The sequence below is a fragment of the Oryctolagus cuniculus genome, chromosome 1 (genome assembly GCF_051225735.1).
Source record: "Oryctolagus cuniculus isolate XC-2025 breed Fujian yellow rabbit chromosome 1, ASM5122573v1, whole genome shotgun sequence".
Lineage (NCBI taxonomy): Eukaryota > Metazoa > Chordata > Mammalia > Lagomorpha > Leporidae > Oryctolagus > Oryctolagus cuniculus.
In genome coordinates, this window is record NC_142867.1 from 30259280 (window position 1) to 30281747 (window position 22468).

Consider the following 22468-nt stretch of genomic DNA (forward strand, 5'->3'; position numbering starts at 1 on the left):
TGTTATATAGTTTTTTTTATTTAATAAATGTGAATTTACAAAGTGCAACTTTTGTATTGTTGTGGCTTCCCCCCCAACCTCCCTCCCTCCCCTCTCCCACTCCCTCTCCCATCCCGCCCTTCATTGAGTTTCATTTTCAATTACCTTCATATACTGAAGATCAACATAGTATATACTAAGCAAGGATTTCAACAGGCTGTACCCACACAACTGCACAAGGTATGGGGTATTGTTCGACTAGTAGTGTTGTTTTTAAGTTTCATAGTAAAACACATTAAGGACAGAGATCCTACGTGGGGAGCATGTACCCAGTGACTCCCGTTGTTGATTTAACAATTGGCGCTCTTATTTATGATGTCAGCAAGATTTTCTATAACAGGTTTTAAAAGAAGGACTAATGAGTCTCCTTAAAATGTGCTTTTAAGTCACACATCATTAGCATTCCTCAACCCTTACTTCAGATTCTAGAATGTAAGCTCCCTGTGGAAAGGAATCTTGAATGTTTTGTTCACGACTGTATTCCTAACACCAAAGAAAACACTGGTACAAAGTTCCATATATACTGTTCGATGAATGCTATGTTTCTCCCCTCACTGAGGCTTTTAAAGCAGGACCTACCTCCCTCTTTTCCTCACGCAAACACATGTGCACACACGTAGAGAGAGATCTTGCTATACTGTATGGCATTTTTCCCATGAAAAATACACACATCATGTAAGTTTTGTTAAAATGGATTATTAGAGGAAATCTGACAGTCTCTTTGCATTTTGCAATGCCATCAAGTCACCTCTTTTTCCAAGCCTTACCTGCCCTAAGCCACTTACCTTATTAGAAAAACATTTTCTTTTTTATTATAAGCTGTTCCTATCTACTTAAGTCTAATTTTATTTTAAATTGGGACTACAATTTTTCTGTACAGTGCAAGGCTGTATTTTGTAAATACAACCCAATAAGATAATTGGATTCTGTACATTGACTTATTAGCTGAGACCTTGGTCAAAGTATTGAACATCTCTGGTTCTGATGTAAGAATAACAACAGCATCTTCTTCCTGAGATGTTGAGGATTAAATGGGATAATAATTTCTGTGAGTGGTTGGCTACTTTCATTAATACAATCTCTGAAGGGTTGCAAGCCTAACAGCCATGGTAATCAACTACCTAAATAAGTCACCACCTTTACAAGTCATCCTTTCATTTTCTTCCTAATGAGGCACTCTCCCCTACTGCATCCACAGAAGTAGAAACTCACAAAAAGTATGCTTTGTGAGTCCTTTTTATCCCCAAGCATGAATTATTCCTGAGGAGTTGAGAGAGCATTTCTGGGTTGCTTCTGGCTGGGTGGTGTCACTTAGGGAAGCCATTCATCTGGTTCTCTCCATTTCTTTTCATAGTCTTTGTAACATTTCTCCTTCCTCATGGGGTTCCTTAAAAAGTCTTGGCTGGCTGGGGAGACTTGACCCTTCATTTTAGATTATCAAAAATTCCTAACCAGAGGGGATGAGCACTGAATATTAGGGGCATGCTGAGGCAGAGCATCTGTGCTTGGACTTTTCATCTATGCAGCTTGCTGGTAATTGCTATGTTTCCCCTCTTGCAACAATTATCCCCCCAATTCTCTCCCCACCTCCTCACCCCACCCCCAGTTAATTATCAGTTCTGGAATTAAACTGCTTCTCCTGCTGTTTCCATGGCAACAGTTGGCCTGCACCTGCCACTGGGTGAACAGTGGCTCTTTCAAAAGAGGCAATGGCAGTTACTGGCTCCACAAATCCAGGGAGTAAACTAATGTTTACCTGTCTAGGGAGAGCAGTTCCTGTTCATTCTACCTTAGGCATTTTCTTGGCAAACCCCACTTCCACTTCTTCTAAAAACTGCTTCTTGACATTTAGCAGAGAAAATTAAAAAAAAATCTGATAAAAATGCCAAATCTGGGGCAGGTGTTTAGCCTAGCAGTTAAATACTCTTAACTAAGAGACCCACGTCCCACATCAGTGTATATGGCTTCCACACTCAGCTTTAGTCCTGATTCTAGTTTCCTGCTAATGCAGACCCTGAGAGGCAGTAGTAATGGCTCAAGTAACTAACTGGGCTGTTGCCACTCACATAGGTGACCTGGATTAAGTTCCTAACTTTGGCCCCAGTGGGCTCTTAGGGAGTAAACCAGCAATTAGGTGTGCTCTCTCTCACAAACAAACGAATTTTTAAAAATTTAAATGCCAATTCTGCTTTGTTACAATCGCATCCATGAGCTTCATTTATTCCCAGCCAAGAAACTGGAAGATGAATATTCCATCCTGAATACATACTACAAAGTATACTACAATGAAGTATACTACAATGGCTGAAAACATAGACTTTTTCTTTTTGTAAATTTTATTTAAACTATACAAGCTTCATGTATTTCATATATATCGATTTAGGAACATAGTGATACTTCCCACCCTACTCTCCCTCCTGCCCATGCTCCAAGGCCCTTCTTCCTCCCTCTCCCATTCCTACTCTTAATTTTTACAAAGATGTATTTTCAGTTTACTTTATGATTGTAAAGTTAACCCTACACTAAGTGAAAGAGTTCAAAAAATAGTATGAAGAAGAAAACACTGTTCCTCAACAGAAGAGACGGGGCTACAATCATTGTATCTTAAAATGTTCTTTTGACTCCAATATATTACATTGTAGGTACTCTATTAGTTATCTTGGATCAAGGAAAACCTATGGTATTTGTCTTTTTGGGACTGGGAAAGCATAGACTTTTAATCCTGATAGATCTGAGTTCTAATTCTTGTTATTTCTTAGGTGTGTGACCACAGTATCAACTTCTTCACACAGAAGAGAGCTTAGAATAACTATACTTCCCAGAAGTTGTTTAAACACGTTAATATATGTAGGTCTAGTTCTTACTTAATGTTCAATACATAGACAGGTATCACTGCTATTGTTGGCTAAGTATTAATCCTAGACTACTCTGAAAGTTAGGGCAAACTTGGCAGCCTAGTTATTTTAGCTAAGCCTAGTCTGAGTGACAGCACCTATGTGGGCGGGATAAAATGTCACAACACCCCACAGCAACTAGACCAAGATGCATCCAGCAGCCAGGAACAGCTGAAAAATTATTCTTTTCCTCATTCTGTTGAGTTTTTTAAGATTTATTTTATAAGTCAGAGAGAGAGCAAGCAATGGGCCAGGCCAAGGCCAGGAGCCAGGAGCTTCATCCAAGTTTTCCATGTGGGTACAGGCGTTTTTCCCAGGACATTAGCAGGCAGCAGGATCAGAAGTAGAACAGCCAGGACTCCAACTGGAGCCCATATGGGATGCTGGCTGGCATCACAGGCTGCAGCGTTTATCTGTTGTGTCACAACACCACCCTCCCCATCCTCACCCCACTAAAGTTCTTCAGCTCCTCCTTGTCTGTACTGTTTTTCTCGTGTTCAATCTCACCTTCCTTTAAATAGAATTGATGCAACCAGAGTGTAAAGGACATGTACTTACCAAGGAAACAAAATGCCTTTCATTTTACAACCTCATTGCAACCTACAGGGTACAACTGGTAGTGGTGCTCAGGAGCAGGAGTTGAGGATGGGGCATTTCATCTAACAAAGTAGTTATTTTCTTCCTTGAAACTTCTGCTTGTGGAAAAAAAGTATCTTTTAGGAACCTGAGACAACTCACGTTTAGGTTCTAGGTCCAAACGAGAACAGGCACAGGAACACGGGCCTATGGCAAAACCTCATCATTTATGGTGCTTCAGCTTTATCTCAGCCTTTGGTCTCCTTCCTGAAAATTCTGAAGCCAGCTCCTTACAGTCCTAATTTTAAGGAAAGCGGCACTCATTTGCTTTCAACAGCATACTATCTTGAAAAAAAGAAATCCACCAGCATGTATTCCCAACATCTGTTACAGATGCCCACTGAAGGTCTCTAGAAAAAGAGGCAAATGCCATTCAGCCAGAAAGAGCTTAGAGAAAAAGAAAAGACCCTTGGAAACTGTTGGAGAAAAGGAATTACTGGCCTCTTTCCTGCCTTTCACTGGGAAGTGGAGAGAAGATGCTTAAGACCAGCAGGTTTCTTCTAAAGTGAAAAACACTCCTCATGTAGGATCTCTGTCCTTAATGTGTTGTTCAATGGGAATTAATGCTATAACTAGTACTCAAACCGTATTTTACACTTGTGTTTCTGTGTGGGTGCAAACTGTTGAAATCTTTACTTAATATATACTAAATTGATCTTCTGTATAAAAAGATAATTGAAAATGAATCTTGATGTGAATGGAATGGGAGAGGGAGCTGGAGTTGGGAGGGGTGTGGGCGGGAGGGAAGTTATCGGAGTGGGGAAAGCCATTGTAATCCATAAGCTGTACTTTGGAAATTTATATTTGCTAAATAAAAGTTAAAAAAAATAAAGTGAAAGACACTATGAACAATTTTGCTGTGGCTGCCCGCTAGTGAGGGGAGCATAAGCAAAGATATCAAATTTAGATATTCTTGAAACACATACTGGAGTTTGTGGCCTCCTAAAAATATATTCTACTTAATTCCAGTCCAAAATGGCTATGAAGACAAAGAACAGGAGAACTAGACTGCAGCCATGTACTTTAGCACTGGATATACTTTGGGTATCAACATGGCACTGTACACATCAATTGAAGTAAAAACATCTATACCTTTACATTTATTTGGGAAATGTTAATACTTAAGAACTGCCTTTCTCTATTAATTTAAAAGGAACTGGGTGACTACTTTTCAGACTTACTTCTAAATCAGAGGAAGGTAGGAGCTGTCAAAATGGAGGAATAGGACACAAATCAAATGAATAATTTCCTCTTACAACTACCTTAGCTTAGCTGATGGCTTTTCCATTTAAAAGAGCAATTCCAAAAGCAGAACACTTTCAATGCTTCATAGCATATTTGCCCTTTGGGTATAATAAGATGCAAGTGGTTGAGAAACTGAGGTATGAAGAAAGCAAACAATTTACCCATAATAAAACATGAAATCTTCCTAGAGGAAGAAACCCGTAAGGTTCCATTTTTTTTTTCCATAGATGATACAGGCAAGAGGTAAAGTGTAATCGGAAACAATACAAACCTTTCACCATCTCATGGCATAAAAGATCCTGTGCAAGCTGGACTCAACCCAGGTTTTAGTCTTAGTTCCTGCCACAGGGCAATCGTGCTGTTATTACTCACCATCCACATAGCACGTGTGGTCATTCCTGAGTCTTTTTATGTGCTGGTCTCTCTGTTTGGACAGCCCCTCTACCCTTTCCATCTAAAAGTAAGAAAATAGAAAGTAGCCCTACCTACTGTCAACAGGAAGAAGAAATGCTGTACGTTCTGATTCTTTCTTTTGAATTACTTGGATCCTAATCTATATCCAATACATTTATTTTAGAGTATTATTACAGTGCAATGGTTAAGAGCTCACACTCTGGAGTCAGACTATTAGACTTGGGATGCTGGCTCCACTGCTTGTTAGCTGTGTGGTCTCATGAATGTATAACCTCTCTGCAACTCAGCTTTTCATCTAGGATGAGAAATGAAGGTAGTATATTAACAACCACTTATTAGGACTGTTGTGAGAAATAAATGATATATGGAAATGTTTAAAATATTTTCTCACATATTGTTGTCACTCAATAAATCCTTCTCTATAATAATTTATGATTTTATACTGTACTTAAATATGAAATTAAAATGGTTTAACTCTCATTCAAATCAGACTTTGAAATCTATAAATTCAAGGGAAAAATCTTAGTCACCTTCATATCTCTGAGGCCTATCACACATTAGGCACCTCTAAGATATTTGCTGAACAAATGAATGTGAGAATTCCTCTGTAATCTCTCCTTTCTGAAACTTTAAGGACCAGAGTGCCTAGCAGAAAATGTTACTCTGAGACCAAATACATAAACAAGAGTAGCCTGTCATACATCATTAACTACTGCATTGGATGGCAAACAAAAGTGGAATAGAGCAGAACCACAGCATGCAAAGTGACACCCAGGCCTCTTCCTACCAGGCCCAACTGTTAGCATTATTGAGCCAGAAATAGCAGGCAGCAATATGGAATATGGGCTGTTCTTAGCACTTCCAGTTGGGAGCAGATGCAATAAGCTACAGGCACCTTGGCTGAATATTCTAGATGTGAGTAGATTCCCTGGTTAATATACCAACATACACAAAATAAAGTTGTGACTCTCACAGGAAAACTTCTAAAAACCAAGTACTTTAGCAAAGAGGCTTGCTTTTGATATAAACTGTCAGTATAAGGTGTAACAGAAGTTTATCCTTTATTTGGCTAAAGTAGGGGACAAACAATCCACACCAGGATGGCAAAACAAAGTCAGCTCATGCTCCTAAAGAGGAGAATGTGGCCATTAAGAGCCTCTCTATGCTAAAGGCCAACTTAGATGTCGGAACCCCACTCTATACAATAAACAGCCCCGACAGTTCCATGTCATGTCACAAGCATCAGCTTCATTTCCTTTGGCTTCCAGATGGGTCTCCTCAAATGGTGATAACAAAATAACCAAACCATGAATTTGTAATCAAAGGACAAAATAAACTAAAGTGTATCACTAACTTAGTCCTCTTTTATCTCTACAACCTAGCTAGTCAGAAAGAGAAATGCTGTATCTAAGAACATATGGTGATTTGTTTAGAGGAGAAAAAAGGATATATATAACTGTAAGACAATATTTAAAGAAACAAAATTAGGACTAAAAAAATAAGTCTACCAAATTACAGAATCTATAAGCAGATTCTTTCCACTTCATATTTTTAAAAAAGATTTATTTATTTGAAAGAGTTATAGAAAGAGAGGGAAAGAAAGACAGAGATCTTCCACCCCCTGGTTCATTCCACAAATGGCTGCAATGGCCAGAGCTGGGCCAGGTCAAAGCAAAGCAGCAAGAACTTCAGCTGGGTCTCCTATGTGGGTGGCAGGAACACGGGCACTCACGTTATCTTCTGCTGCCTTCCCAGTTCCCTAGCAGGCAGCTGGACTTGAACTGGTGCTCATATGGGATGTCAGCACCATCGGCAACAGTTTAACCCACTGTACCACAACATCAGCCCCTCCACTTTGTATTCGATACAAGCTTTGTATTCTTCCTCAAAACTATGTCCCCAAAACTAGGTGAAGTGCGAGCAGAGAGGGATGAGGCTATGGTTCACAGGAGGTTAAATGATTTGCCTAGGGTCATGCAGTCAGTCACAGGCAGAACTAAGAATAGAAGTGAGGTGGCTGATCTCCTTCATCTCTGACTCCTGCACAGCATGCTTTCTGTCTGATCAACAGATTCAGTGTGGGTCAGAGTCACGCTGATCTCAGCAGTAGCCTTGTGCCTGAGGAATAGCCCTCTTTGAGGAAGAGAAATTCTACAGAAGTTCCACATATAACTTTGACTATTAAAAAAGTCATTTTCCTCTTCGTTAAAAAGAAAAATCTCAGAGAACCTCAATAGCAAATTGAAATTTAGTCCTGATCTTGCTCCTTCTTTGAGCACAAGGGTTTATGGGTCTTTCTCTCTCTGACTTCCTCCCACCACACAATAGGTTTCACGCCAGCAGTTCCTACAGCCACCTCCTCTCCTCAAATACATATTACTTCTCAGCAGGCTTCAGAAGAGAAGGAGCCAATCTGTGAGGGTGCAAACACAAGATCTCCTGTAATAGCACAGAGAAGACAGAAAATTGCTGCCAAAAGTGTAAATTGCTTTTTTTACTTGGAAAAAAATCACTGTGGCTTCAAAGACACCCTGTTAAATGATGACTCTACAGCAGTTGCTATCCATGCTCTACATATTAGTTCTTTTGCTCCTTCCCTCCTCTGAGAATCTGCCACTATGACTGCGTATCATGGATCTGAGGAGTAAGTTACTTGATGAAGAAGCAACAGGCTGTTATTCTGTGGAGTCAGAGGAAACTTGGGTTGCTGCTCCCCAGAGAGCATCTCTTCCACTGCTGACTCTCAGAGGATACTGCATGAGGATGAATCGAAGATCCCTGCATAATGACAGAGCCTAAGGAGAGAAGAAGCAATTTACAGAAAATAGAGACCGCAGCAATTCATTGTCAAAGCAAGTAAGAACACCAGGTTAGAAGGACAAGATCAAAGTGATCCTCTGAGGACTAAGTGTGAGTCCTCTTGATTTTCACACCAGCTCACACAGAGAAGTGTGCTGGTATACTGGAGACTATCTGAAAGGTGCTTGAGGGCACGAGCCCTGAAGTCAAACCAGATTCAAGTTCTGGTTCTACTGCTTATTAGCTACGTCATGGAAGGCAAGTTAATCTGAGTACTTTTTTCCTCACTTGACCAGTGACATGAAAACTAAACCCTAAGCTTTACATGAGAATTAATTAGAACAAACAGCACTTTGGACATAATAAATGTTCAGTAAATGATATATATGGCTATTATTGTTAATTAGTAAGGTAGCTACACAAGAGAATTCAGGACAGGGAAAAGACATGACCCAAAGCACAATATCTCATATCAAACAACTTGGGAAAAAAAGGAGATTCCAGCTGACAGAAAGGTCTGTAACTGGCCATTACATTCCCACATGACAGGACATTTTCTGTTCTTCCCATTGTGCATACTGGTTGGAATCCATTTCTCCTTGGACTTTTGTGTAGATAGTGGGGAAGTGGCTGTGTGGAAAGCATGGTAGCAAAGGAGACACAATCAGAACTAGAACTCAGCATCTCCAGATCCCTTTCTCATCCATTCCCCATGCAGAGAGACTCACACTTCCTTTCTGCCTCCTTTACACATCAACCCTCATTTAATAAGAAGACTTTGGAACAAAATTCTGTTCGGCTTTTGGAAATGGTAAAGTGTCTATCACAAATGAGAGGAATTTCAGATCAAAAGCAATATTCCCTGAAGTACTAAATGAATTAAATTCAGGCAAATGGTAGTTCAATACAAATAAACTGAATGGAACCAACACATATGAACTTATTAAAAATAAAATTTGATTTCTCTTCCCTCTTTCTGCCAATTAGAACATGTTCTGCAAATGTTCATTGTACCAAAAGGGTTCTGTCAAGTCCCAGTCCAACAGAATCCTGCTGACATTCACGGCAGCCTGGCTCAAGAGACAGCCTGACATCGTGGTTGCTAGCAAACAAACTCTGTCTTACCACTATGTTGTCAAAATGACATGAAAGTGTTTGCAATTAAATATTAAAGCCAGTATTCCACACTGAATGTTTTTTTTTTTTTTTTTTTTTTTTTTTTTTTTTTTTTTTTTTTGACAGGCAGAGTGGACGGTGAGAAAGACAGACAGAGAGAAAGGTCTTCCTTTTTGCCATTGGTTCGCCCTCCAATGGCTGCTGCGGCCTGCGCACCGCGCTGATCCGATGGCGGGGACCAGGTACTTATCCTGGTCTCCCATGGGGTGCAGGGCCCAAGCACTTGGGCCATTCTCCACTGCACTCCCTGGCCACAGCAGAGAGCTGGCCTGGAAGAGGGGCAACCGGGACAGTATCCGGCACCCCGACCGGGACTAGAACCCGGTGTGCCGGCGCCGCAAGGCGGAGGATTAGCCTAGTGAGCCGCGGCGCCGGCCATGAATGTTATCTTTGAAGAGAGTTAATCTCTACCTAAGGTCCTTGTATTCTTTAATCAATGTGGCTCTGGCATGTGGCCATGAGGGCAAGAGGAGTAATTTATCCTATTCAGGCTCTCTCAGGCAGAAATGCCACTGCTATCCTATGAAGTCTGCACATTCTTATTTCTAAGGCATTTTTTTTTTTTAAATCATGGTCTTATTTGAGTTGTCTGAGAAAGAAGGTCTAGGACTATCTGGCATGGGTTTTAAGGAGCCAGAGCTAATCTTGAGAGTAGAAGAGGTAGAATGCCAGAGAAATAATTTACAGTGTGTCTAAATCAAAGATCTGTGCAAAATGATAAACACCTGGCCAATAACTAGAGAAGATACTGATTTAGACAGCTACTTTTGTTAACTTAGTTTAACTAGTCTCTCATGCTCTTGAGACACCTCCAATTCATTTTCTGTCCTATAGGCAAGGGAGATTTCTAAAATGCAAGCCTGCTTAGGTTAATTCCTGTTTAAAAATCTTTAATGCAGAGAAAGGGAATATTATTATATTCTCAGAACTATATCTATGAACTGTGTTGAACCTGTAAAACCTAAAAAAGAAAAATTTAAAAAATATTTAATGTTCCTACTGCCTTCAAATACCTTAAGGTGGCCTTTAAATCTCTAAATGATCTGAGCTCTGCTTTCCTCTACTCTCTTGTCTGGAGCCTTAATCCAAGTTTTCCCCTCTCTTTAGAACTACCAACTCCTTGGGCCGGCGCCGTGGCTCAATAGGCTAATCCTCCACCTTGCGGCGCCGGCACACCGGGTTCTAGTCCCGGTTGGGGCGCCGGATTCTGTCCCGGTTGCCCCTCTTCCAGGCCAGCTCTCTGCTATGGCCAGGGAGTGCAGTGGAGGATGGCCCAGGTGCTTGGGCCCTGCACCCCATGGGAGACCAGGAAAAGCACCTGGCTCCTGGCTCCTGCCATCAGATCAGCGCGGTGCACTGGCTGCAGTGCGCCGGCCGCGGCGGCCATTGGAGGGTGAACCAACGGCAAAGGAAGACCTTTCTCTCTGTCTCTCTCTCTCACTGTCCACTCTGCCTGTCAAAAAAAAAAAAAAAAAAAAAAAACTACCAACTCCTGTTCCTCCTTTTTTTCTGCCTTCCCATCTTTCAGGCCTTGAGGTAGTAAAATGTTATCTACAATCTTTTCTTTTTTTGAAATAGTTTTTAAAAGATTTATTTATTCATTTGAAAGGTAGAGTTACGCACAGAGAGAAAAACAGAGAGGTTTCCCAATGTCTTGGTTCATACCCCAGATGGCCGCATATGAAGCCAGGAACCAAGGGCTTCCTCTGAGTCTCCCACACGGGCACAGGGGCCCAAGGATTTGGGCCATTCTCCACTGCCCTCCCAGGCCACAGTAGAGAGCTGGATTGGAAGTGGAGCAGCTGGGACTCGAACTGGCGCCCACATGGGATGCCAGCACTGCAGGCGGCAGCTTCACCTGCTACTCCATAGTACTGGCTCCTCTATAACCTTTTCCACTAAGCCTCTCCTCACCCTCCAGGACTGACCTGGGAACCCTTCTTCTAACCTAAACTTCCCTTTTCATGGCACTTTTCCCACAGTGTAAGTATCTGGTCCCTCTAGACTCAGGATCTACAGATCATGTCTGCCTCAGTCATCCTTACATACCCAGTGTACAGCATAGTAGGGTTGTTGATGTGTTTTTTTTTTTTTAACATTTCAGAATAGTTCTAAATCCATAAAAAATCATGAGGTAGTAATACTGAGAGTCCCCACAGAGCCTTTATTCACCCATTTCCCCTATTACTAACATCCCAGATTAGTCAATTTGTCACAATTAATGAACCACTTCCAGCCCCCTCCCCCACCTTTTTAAAATCCAAATTCCTTTTAAATGGAGAAAGGGAAGGAAGGGAGAGAGGGAAAAAAGAAGGAAGAAAATAAACTACAACACAGAAGGAGCACTAAGCACTGTTAGATGATGGGAGTGTGAAGGGGTTTCCTGAGGCTCTGTAAGCTTGAAGCAAGGTGCCCATGGTTTTAACTGCAGTAGAGGATAAGCCAGACAGGGTTTTTTTTTTTTTTTTTTTTCTCCCTGGAGCTAAAGTTGAGGTTGAGAACCTCAGCTCCCAAATGAAGAATTACCAGGAGATACAGATGTGGGATAACTTTTGGGAGGAAAAAAATCCTATTTGTTGATATGTAAATAAAACCAAAGAAGGGCCAAGAAGGTGACTGTGCAAAATTCATTTAGCTTTTATTAGTAAGGGACTTGGACTAGATTAGGTTTTTTCAAATTGAGTTCTGAGGAACTCAGCTCTCTACAGAAGCCCCTCAGTGCCTATCATGATGAAGAATGTTCACTACTGAATGTAGTCCCCAACTTTAACCACAGAAACGTCCCCCCACTACACTCACATTGAGGTTCTACTTAAAGTCCATCTGAAAAAAAGGGCACTTCTGTGAAAACTACAACATGAACAGCAGCGGCCTCCGCGGCCTGAGACCTCTCAGCATGCACAGCCCTTGAACCTGCGGCAGACTGAATCTGTCCTGATAACCTTGACTATGCTGATGGCACAGCTGCAGCGTTTCCCTGAGTCTATCCTCACTGCCTGAGCCAAATGACAGCATGCACTGCAAAGATGCACTGCAAAACTGAGGGGGGAATGGAACACACTTTAAATTTCCTCCAACCATGGTGAAATAAATGCACAAAGGTATTTTGTTTTCCTAAACAAAGTTTTGTCAACATGTCTTTCTCCTAGGATTCATTGTATAGGTGTCTTGGGTCTGACACAAAGATGTTCTAGATCAGAAATAAAGAATATTGGATCCAGAGCCTATTAAAAAGACAATCCAATTCCAGTCAAAAAAGAACAATGGGTAAGTTATCTAGTCACCCCACCTGATTGCTTAATTACCATCCATATGTAGTGCCTGCTCTTCTTAACAAAGTATTCTGAATGCAGCAAGAATATCGCAAAGTTAGTGTCAGTACATACTTTCAAGTCTACCTTTATCTGAAGGTTACAGGCAGGAAATGACACAGTTGGGGAAGGCTTACAAAATAAGATCTTCAAAGCCCTGGCTTAAGATGGAGATCTCTTTTCTGTGCAATTCCTTGGCTGTCCATATTTCATGGGACATTAAAAGGCCACAAATGTCACTCCACTTCAATTCTGAGAATGGATAAGCAGAAATAATGTGATCTTACCTGGGTCCTTCCTCGTCACCCTAAAAGACAAAGAGAAAGAACTTGTATTAGAAGTCATCATTGGCAGAGATGGATTTAGATTTATTTTCTTTCCCTTTCCTCTCCCAACCTGAAAGCAAGGATTATGCATTTATTGTAACAAAGACAAACCAGGAGTCGTCTAAGGACTAAACAAGGGCTAACATAATCCTATGTTCAAACTGCCCTGCAGAGATGAACTGGTAATTTGTCCTGGCAAGCACAGATGAGAACATACGGACCCAGGAGGCCTAAATAATAGCCTTGCCTTTTTATTTGTATGGCTGGCAGTATTCAAATCTGAACAAGCTGAGAGCACCAAAATAGCTGCAGGTCTTGGGCAGAAGCTGACCAGCTCCAAAAGCATCAAGCTGATTTTCTTCAAAGACTCATTTCTGCCTTGGTCCAATAATTTTCTCTGAACACAGCAATTCTAATATATAGCATACTGTAGTGCAAAGGGTACTGTGCTGGGACTCATGGACTAGGGATTCTAGTCCAAGCTCTGATCCTTGTGAGCTATGTGCCTTTGGGGGCACAATAATTAATTATTCTAGATCTCAGTGGTCTCCTCTGTATCAGGGTAGTTCTGATGTTTGATGATTCTCATCATTTTCCTTTCTTGTCCACTATGCGAACACAATGTGTTATTTTTCCAGATACTGCATTCACTCAACCTAACTTTATCAGTAGTTGCAAATTTCTTTCAGCCCCCTTCCATGACCAAGTAAGATTTTTCAAACAACTCTAGAGCTTTTACAAAGGGCCTTACTCATGCTTTTAGGGAGACTATCTTTTACAACCTCCTCTGTGGCTATTCAAGGATGGTCTCCACAGAAAATGTACCCTCTTATACTCCCCAGAAAATGAATAAATGGTTTCTGCTGGTATTAAGGAAAATGAGCTGGAGACAAAAAACTCTGGCTTCAAACCTTGTCTTATTCACTTGCTGGCTATAGAACCCTAGTTATCTGGTCTCTCTGGACTTCAATTTCCCAATCTGTAAAATGGAGTAACTGTCTTTTGTAGAATGAGTATGAGCATTAAATACTGCTTATCACCATGAAGCCCAGTGTCTGATGCACTAAATAAAGGTTAGTTATTAATATCAGTAGCAACTTAGTGTGATTCATTAAGAAGCTCCTATATATTGGCACTAAGGGTGTAAGCTAAATAACCCATGATGCTCTAACCTTTGTAGAGCTCTCAATCAGGAGCAGGAGAAACAGGTGGGTAGAATAAGCTCCTCATATGACTCAATGGGTCAAGAGCACTACCAAAGACATAAACATAAAAACATAAAGCTTTACGCATTAAAAAATAAGTGATGAACACTTTATTGGAGAAGGTAGGCAAGGCTTGTCACAGAAAAGGTGACACTTATACTATGACTCAGGGGATTAGTAGTATTTCCTCAGGCTGACAAAGAGAAAAGTGGGAAGCTCACTGGTGTAGCAAACGGCACAGCAGTTGAAAACAAATGGCACTGCTTAAAGAACCTTGAGTTCTATGGAACTAGCGAATGTTTATGGGCATGCAAGTGTGGTAGGCCGAGGTAAGGATGAAGATGGTAGGGGGTTTCAGAGTAAAACCAAGGTAGAAGGAGACTGCAAGGGTGCCAGCCTATAAAGAACTGTTGTAGCCAGAAAGATGATTTGAATCGGACTATACACTGGAGGTAGAACAGAAGAACAAGGAGGGCATTTTCAGCAGACTGTTAAGGATTTTTTCAATAGTAGTAAGGGTGCTAATCATCCATAATGCAATGAGGGAAGTGGGCAAGTGGTAGAGGGAGTATATAAGAATGGCGGAAGCTTTCTTTGCATTTTAACTGAGTAGCATGTCTCAGGAGAACTAAAATATAGCAAGAAAAAATCATTAAATTTAAAATGAATTACATAACTGTCAATGACAATTAAATCTCAACACAATTTTTCAATTATCATTGGATGTTTAAACAGAAGAGTCTTATAGAAAAAAAAGTTTCTGAACTTTCTCCCACGATTTAGAGCAAATTCTTCTTACAACCACATAGCTTGGTTCAATAGTTAAAACAAGTTTCTGAGTTACAAAAAGATGGTATCGAGTTCTAGCTCTCTAATTCCAACAGTAAAGCTTTTGACTATTTACTGGACTTTTCCAAGGTTTAGTTTTCTCATCTGCATATGGAGATCCTAATTCTTACTTCAAAGGGTCACTCTATGTATTAAAATAAATGAGAAAAAGTGTGCAGAACACTAAGCAAATGTTTTATATTAAGTATTCAACAAATGGTAGACATCATTTCACTTCCCTCAAATTAATTAAATTTCTAGAGGAAAGTATAGAAAGCACAGAAAGATTCTGACAGATGGCACAAGGTCTTGCTATATGTTCACCCACTTTTGTAACTTATAGGTATGTGCTTTTCATAAACAATAGTCACTACCACAAACCTTGGGGCAGGCAGAGTAAGTTTTACTCTTGAAGAAATGAATGAATGAATGAACAAAGGAAAGAAAACACCCTCACACATAAATTATAGGACCATTTTGAATAGGTCAACATTCAGATGATTGCTAATCCTGACAGTAACAGTAAAAGATATACAAATGCTACTCCTGCTACCAGCAATGCAGATGCCTATTCTGAAAGCCTAGCTAATTCATTTCCAACCTTTAAGATGAGGTCTTACTTGGAAATTGCCTCACTGACAGCCTGAGTGGGGTCATCCTCTTCTGTTCTCCATATCCATAGAGTTTAACCTTCTAGACTGTATTTAGAAAAGAAAACTGACAATAACAGCATCATATGGATTTCATCATCTTGAGAACATAATATGTTTGGTTCATCTCTATTCACTGTATCTAATGCAGCACAAGGACACACAGCAAATAATTACTCAAGAAAGGAAAGGAGGGGAGGCAAAATATAAGTAGGATTTAAGACTAATTTCTACTCTCATTATGTGTGAACTCTGGCTTGGAGATTATTAAAAGCAAGAATCTGTTAAATAACTTCCATTTAAATAAATGTTAGATCAAGCAATGCTCCTAAATCCCTCCTTGAAAACCATCCTGAATGCTACTGGTTGGCAGACTACCCTCTAGTGCAACCTCCCATTTCTACCTCTATCAGTGGAAATGTTGTTCACCAAGAATCAAGTTTATATCAGTTGAACATCGAATTATAATGACACACTTAATAACAAAACATGAGCGCAATGGTTGCTTCCATGAAATGTTGCTTTTATAAGAATTTATCTGAATGCTTTCACAGCATTCAATGATGAGCTACTTAAGAGTTGCTGTCAGTTTTGATGAAGGTCAAACCTATGCAAAATATTAGAAAAAACAAATTATAAAAATCTAAGATTCTGCATTCAGTTTACTTTGAATGGCACCCCTCTCATTATAAAAAGACAGAAAATGGACCTTATAAATTGTGCAGTACAGGTAGGGCTTATGCCAGAAACATGACCTTCAAAGCCAAACAGACAATTCATATTTTCAAAAAGAATACATTGAGAATGACAAAAAATATACAAATATGTGCTAGAAGTTTAAACTTTTTCTAACATTATCTCAGTGCTATTCAGTATTTTTTTTTTTTTTGACAGGCAGAGTTAGACAGTGAGAGAGAGACAGAGACAGAGAGAAAGGTCTTCCTTCCATTGGTTCACTCCTCAAATGGCCGCTACGGCCGGCGCGCTGCACCATTCCGAAGCCAGGAGCCAGGTGCTTCCTCCTGGTCTCCCATGCGGGTGTAGAGCCCAAGCACGTAGGCCATCCTCTACTGCCTTCCCGGGCCAGAGCAAAGAGCTGGACTGGAAGAGGAGCAACCGGGGACAGAATCCAGCGCCCCAACCGGGACTAGAACCGGCACCACAGGCGGAGGATTAGCTCAGTGAGCCGTGGCATCGGCCTATTCAGTACTTTTCAACACTGGACAAAAGATGAAAATGTTCATTATAATCAAATAAATACATCTTTTTTTAATATTTGACTCTGCGCAAAGAGTTTTATAAAATGACATAAGGTAAGAAAGTCAGGAAACACAAGAGAAGGAATTACTTTCCAGCTTCTTTTATCAGTCCAACATAACCATAATACCAAAAGCTGACAATGACATTACAAAAATAAAAATTACAGGCCAATATTGCTTATGAAAACAGAAACAGAAGCCCTTAACAAAATATCAACTAACTGAACTCAGTTGATGCATTATCATCAAATAGTAGTTCAACGCAGGAATGCAAGGTTGGCTTAACAGTATACAATTAATCAATATAATTAACTATTACAACAAAATAATGAAGAAAACACATAAGGTCACTTCAAAGTAAGTAGAGGAAATGTGACAAAATTCAACATCAGTAATTTAAAAAAATTCTTGGCATGTTATGAACAGAAGGCATTTCCTCAATCTGATAAAGGCCATCTACAAAATACACCAACTTAATAGTAACATACTAGATGCTTTCCCTCTATGACTAAGCACAAGGCAAAATTGCCCATTTTTAGCATTTATGTTGACATTGCAAAGAAAGTCCTAGCCATTGCACTAAGGCAAGAAAAATTAAAGGCATAAATACTGAAATGAAGGAAGTAAAACCATCTGTATTTGTAAATGGAATGATTGCTGATATAGAAAATACTAAAATGACTGTTATAAAGAATCTATATACCACTATTATTACTAATATTACTAATAGGTGAATTTGGCAAGTTTACAAAATACAAACCAACTGTATTTTTATATACTAATATAAAAAAGCTGAAAAACTGAATTAAAAACTTTCAATAGCAACAGAAAGATTAAACACCAAGGGTTAAATTTAAATAAAAGCAATTAAAGATTTTTAAATTAAAATTAAAATTTCTGAGAGCATGTGAAGTCAGACATAAATGGAGACATTTACCACATTTCATTCAAATTGTTGTTTGCCATAGTTATTGTGTCATTTCTCTTTAGCCACTCTACTTTTGAGATTTCTTTTCCTTTTTCTTTATTTTTCAAAACTTTGGTTTTGATGTGTCTGGGTGTGGGATTCACTCAGTTTCTTAAATCTGTAGGTTTATGTTTTTCAACCAAATTTTAGAAATATTAAGCCATTATTTCTTAAAACATTTCTTCTGCCCCACATTTCTTTCTCAGAGCATATTAAATTTTTCATTATTATCCTATAGGTCCCTGGAATTCAATTATTTTTGGATTTTTTTCTTGGAGGTATAGATTGATCAATATCAATCTAGTTTAAATTCCCTAATTCTTTTCTCTGCCATTTCCAATGGGCCACTGAACCCAATCAGTGAATTTCTTGTCAGCTCATATATTCTTCAGTTCTAAAATTTTCATCTGGTCCTTTTTATAACTCTGTTTCTTTGCTGAGATTTTCTATTTTTCAATAGTTCCCAGAGTATCTGTGAATGCTCCCTGAGATCTATTTGTGAAAGCAGGTTTTAAATCCTTGTTTGATAATTTCAGCATCTGTGTTATCTTGATGTTGGCATACACGACTCTTCTCATTACAGTTGAGATTTTATTAGTTCTTGATATAATGAGTAATTTGGGGCTGTGTCCTGTGTTACAAGAATCTGGTTCCTATTTAAATATACTACATCAGTAGGCAGTCAATCTGTTTAGTTTCAGAATACAAGTCTTGTATCAATTTTTATGGACTGTGGTTCCAAATGTTAACGTCAGTTTATAAACCCTCTGCAGTGCTGCTACTCTGGTACTCTGCTACTCTGGTCTGCACCAGTTAGATGACAGGACTAACATTAGGACTAACGTAACGTTACATACAGGGAAGAAGTGAATTAAAGTTCTACATATTGACGCTCCTGTGGAGAGGCACTGTCTAGTTAATGCAGTGGGGAGAAGGAGGTAGTGGAGGCAGGAGCAGAAGTCAGAGTTGCACCTACAAGTGTATGAGAGGCACTACTTACTACTAGCAAAGGCAAACGTAGATGTCAAAGTTTCACACACAGGCTCCACGGGAAAAATAAGGATAAAGATACCTTATCACTGCGGGTGAGGGTATAAAAAGATTTTCACCCAGCTGGCTCCTCCGAAGCAGTGCCAACTGAGACTGGGGAGAAGTGCAGGCATTTTCATGTTTATCTCCAAAATAGGCAAGGATGGTCAAAAGATTTTTTTTTTTATGGCTAGACCACTCTTTTCCCAGCACTTTGGTTAGACAGCACAGGTGGTTTCTTTGTTGTTGTTGTTGTTTTGGTTTTTGGTGGTGGGCGGGAAAGGGGATATTTTCTTTTTGTGTGTCTATTAGTGTCTCCAGTCTGCAGAACATGTAGGCCAGCATATATACAAAGCAAGAAAAAAAACCAAGGAATTCACAGCCTTATAGTCCTTCAAATCCCAAGGTCCCCACACAGTCTGTCATATTTTCTCCATTTCTGAGTCTTCTGGAAGAGGACTTGTCCAAGGATATTGCAATTAACAGAAGTTTATACTACCTTGTTCAACACTAGAATTTGCAATTTGCTTTAAACATATCAAAAATTCAAAAGGATTGATAGAGGAAAGCTTGTTAGAAAGACAGCTAGATACATAGTAATGAAGCAAATATTGCAAAATGTTAATGATAGAATCTAAGTTAGGTATATGGGTGTTATTTGTAAAATTCTTACCTTTACTGTATATTAGAAATTTTTCATAATCAAATGTTGGGGAAAATCTTTCGATTGATTTCAAAATCCAGGTAAATAAAAAATTCTATTATCATGCAAAGTGAAGAAAAGAATCTCTCATTTGGGTGAAGGGGAAGTACTGGCTATTACTAGATTAACTGGAATGAGAAGCTATTAGATGTTAGAAACTCTCTGAAAAAGTTCTAGTCAACTCACTGTTACTTCTTGTTTATAGTCACTTATTTAGTCCACAGCCTGGGCTGTAAGCCTTGTCAGCCAGCCCTTGCAAACCTAAACATAATCCCATCAGCGTTAATAAGCACAGTGCAGCTGAGGCACCTAAAGGGCAGTTCATGACAAGGAGAGACCAAATATATTATTTGAAATTAAAATAATACGGGGATTTCTCTCAAAATTAAACCTTTATACAACCCAACCAATACACAGAATAAATGAGAGTCCAATTGGAGGAGAATGTGGGACAGAGTTATGCTATTGATCCCTTGAGTTAACTCTGGTTGACTTTTTGTTCATTAAGATACAAAGTGATCAATTCAGCATTGTAGCTGGTCTTGAGTATACAACACTTTCTAAAACATTGAGGTTTGGGGTATATAACACTTTCTAAAACATTGATTCTCCTATCCCTTCCCAGACACAAATTGGATGCCTCGTGTACAACATATGGTAGGGGGAAAATATAGGCACTGAAATAGAACAGATTTAAATCTAATTCCTGGTTCTGTTTTCTACTAACTTAATGACACTAGGTCAGTGTCTCTGCAGCTCTCTGAATCTCAATTCCCATCTGTAAAGTAGGTTAATGAACATTGATGTAAGCATCAAATGAAATGTTGAAAATATTTCTCTCGCCTATTTGGAAACTAACTTAGGTATACATTTTCTTATTTTTGAGGAGGATAAAATGAAAAGAACAAAAGTTACTCCTTTCACACATTGATGAAAATTGATCAGGAGGCCTGGACAGAGACAGCAGATAACTGTTCAATGTTCTCTCATATTTCCTGTCAGGATGGCTTTCCTACTTCCTGGATAACAGTTTGGCCCTCTTATTAGCTACATTTTCCGTTTGTGTGTGACCAGGCTCTAACAGGCCAAGGCAAAACTACCAGTTAAGGCTGAGCTCATTAAGTCAGTAGCAGTTCTGTGAAATCCACAGGAATCTCCACAGTTTTCTTCTAGATGAGCCTATACTGAACCTATCCTAAGATTGATCAGAATTTTCAACATAATAGGGTGAAATATGAACAGTAGCCTCTCCATAGTGACTAAAATATGAGTTTCTTTTGCCTTAAATCATTTTTTAGGATCAAGGTACCTGGGTTCAATTCCCAGCTCCAGGACCCGATTCTGAATTCCTTCTAAGGCAGGCCCTGGAGGCAGTGGCAATGGTGCAAATGGATGGGTTCCTGCCACCTAAGTGGTAGACCTGCATTGTATTGAATTCTTAACTCTTAGCTTCAGCCCAGCCCTAGCACAAGCCATCAATTCAAGTGAATAGATACTAAACAAAACAAAAACTTAAGAAAAAATAGAAACTGATTCTAAATGTCTGAATATGTTGTTTGGGAATGTACCTGTATACCTAAGACCCTTTTCATTTCTGTTCCAAAATTACAAAATAACAATGACTACAGTAACTAACATTTGTTACAACTCTAAATTTATCTTCTATGTTTCCTCTTACACTGGTTTTTGTTTGTTTGGATCCTCACAAGGCCTTAGCCCACATACCACTATTAACCCAGTTACGTCCCCAATTTGCACAGTTGGCTCCATATAAAAAGCAGCCTGAGGCATTCTTTCACTATTTTACAGAATAGGTAAAAAAAATTATCTTTCATTCTAGCCTGCTTTATGCTCTACTTCCTGAGTTGTTCTAATTTAGTCCAGTTCTCATCTCTGTGATATTTTTATTTATAGGCTTATTTCACAACTTAAGATCTCCCACTTGCCCTTGTCTCTGGCTCTGATTTCCGGCTTCCCTCCTTAACTGCGATTAGTATCTTCTGCATTGACTGTACTCCTTTAAGTCACAGTCGATAAATATCTCCACCAGGCCAAGCATCTGGGTGCAGGTCCTAGTAGCCAGTATTTCCATCCTAGTTTACACATCTGTCCAAACATTTATACCCTACCTAAGCTTTCAATTCATTCATGTTCAGGACGACAAGCAGGCATTCCAAAACTAACAAAATATGGCAGTCAGTCACTTTTTATGTCTCTTGCTACTAATAATTGTGGGCATCTTCATTTACCTCTGCCTTTGGCTCAGCTGATTCGTTAGAGGTATCAAGTTGTTCCTTGGCTTGGGCCATCTGAGTCATTAATCTATCCATGTGAGACTGGATGTCTGCCAGTATCTCAGTCACATGAGCTGTGGCCATTGCTTCCTGGATGTCCACTAGATGAAGGGCTTTCTGCTCCTCATCAGCAATCACCTTCTGAACTTTCTTAAATTCCTGCTGTATAAACACTTTCATCTGGTCCCGAGTTACCTGAAAAGCACAGACAAGAAAGTTAACTTGAACTCAAAGAAATGGAAAGGTGAAGTTATTGCTATAAAACATTAGGCAGCCCTGGCCAAGATACAAACCATGGTTCCTATCTGATTCTGAAGTTTTGAGATTATCTTCTTCTCCTTTTTCTTCTTCTTCTTCTTCTTCTTTTTTTTTTAAGATTCATTTACTTATTCGAAAGGCAGAGTTACAGAGAGACAGAGACAGAGATCTTCAATCTACTGGTTCACTCCCCAAAAAGCCCCAAGGGCTGGAGCTGAGCTGATCCAAGGCCAGGAGCCAGAAGCTTCTTCCATGTCTCCCATGTGGGTGCAGGGGCCCAAATACTTGGACCATCTTACACTGATTTCCCAGGCCATTAGCAGGGAGCTGGATCAGAAGTGGAGCAGCCAGGACTTGAAACGGTGCCCATATGGAATGCTGGCATTGCAGGCAGTGGCTCTACCTGCTATGCCACAATGCCGGCACCAACGCTAT

The 22468-nt window shown here is 39.7% G+C and overlaps 1 protein-coding gene across 4 annotated transcripts in view; it reads right to left on the reverse strand.

Moving 5' to 3' along the window:
• The window catches only part of TRIM44 (TRIM family member 44), a 118756-nt gene that overhangs the window by 54611 nt on the left and 41677 nt on the right, over nt 1-22468 (reverse strand). For 3 of the 4 annotated variants that reach the window (XM_051852319.3, XM_051852309.3, XM_089309660.1), the window contains exons 3-4: nt 21731-21970; nt 12802-12821 (exon numbers count right to left, since the gene is read on the reverse strand). In XM_051852319.3, coding sequence (XP_051708279.1) covers nt 12802-12821; nt 21731-21970 — 260 coding nt within the window. Of the gene's footprint in view, nt 1-6774; nt 8024-12801; nt 12822-21730; nt 21971-22468 lie in introns of those variants that run through there. The other variant, XM_017345979.4, reaches the window with a different exon arrangement.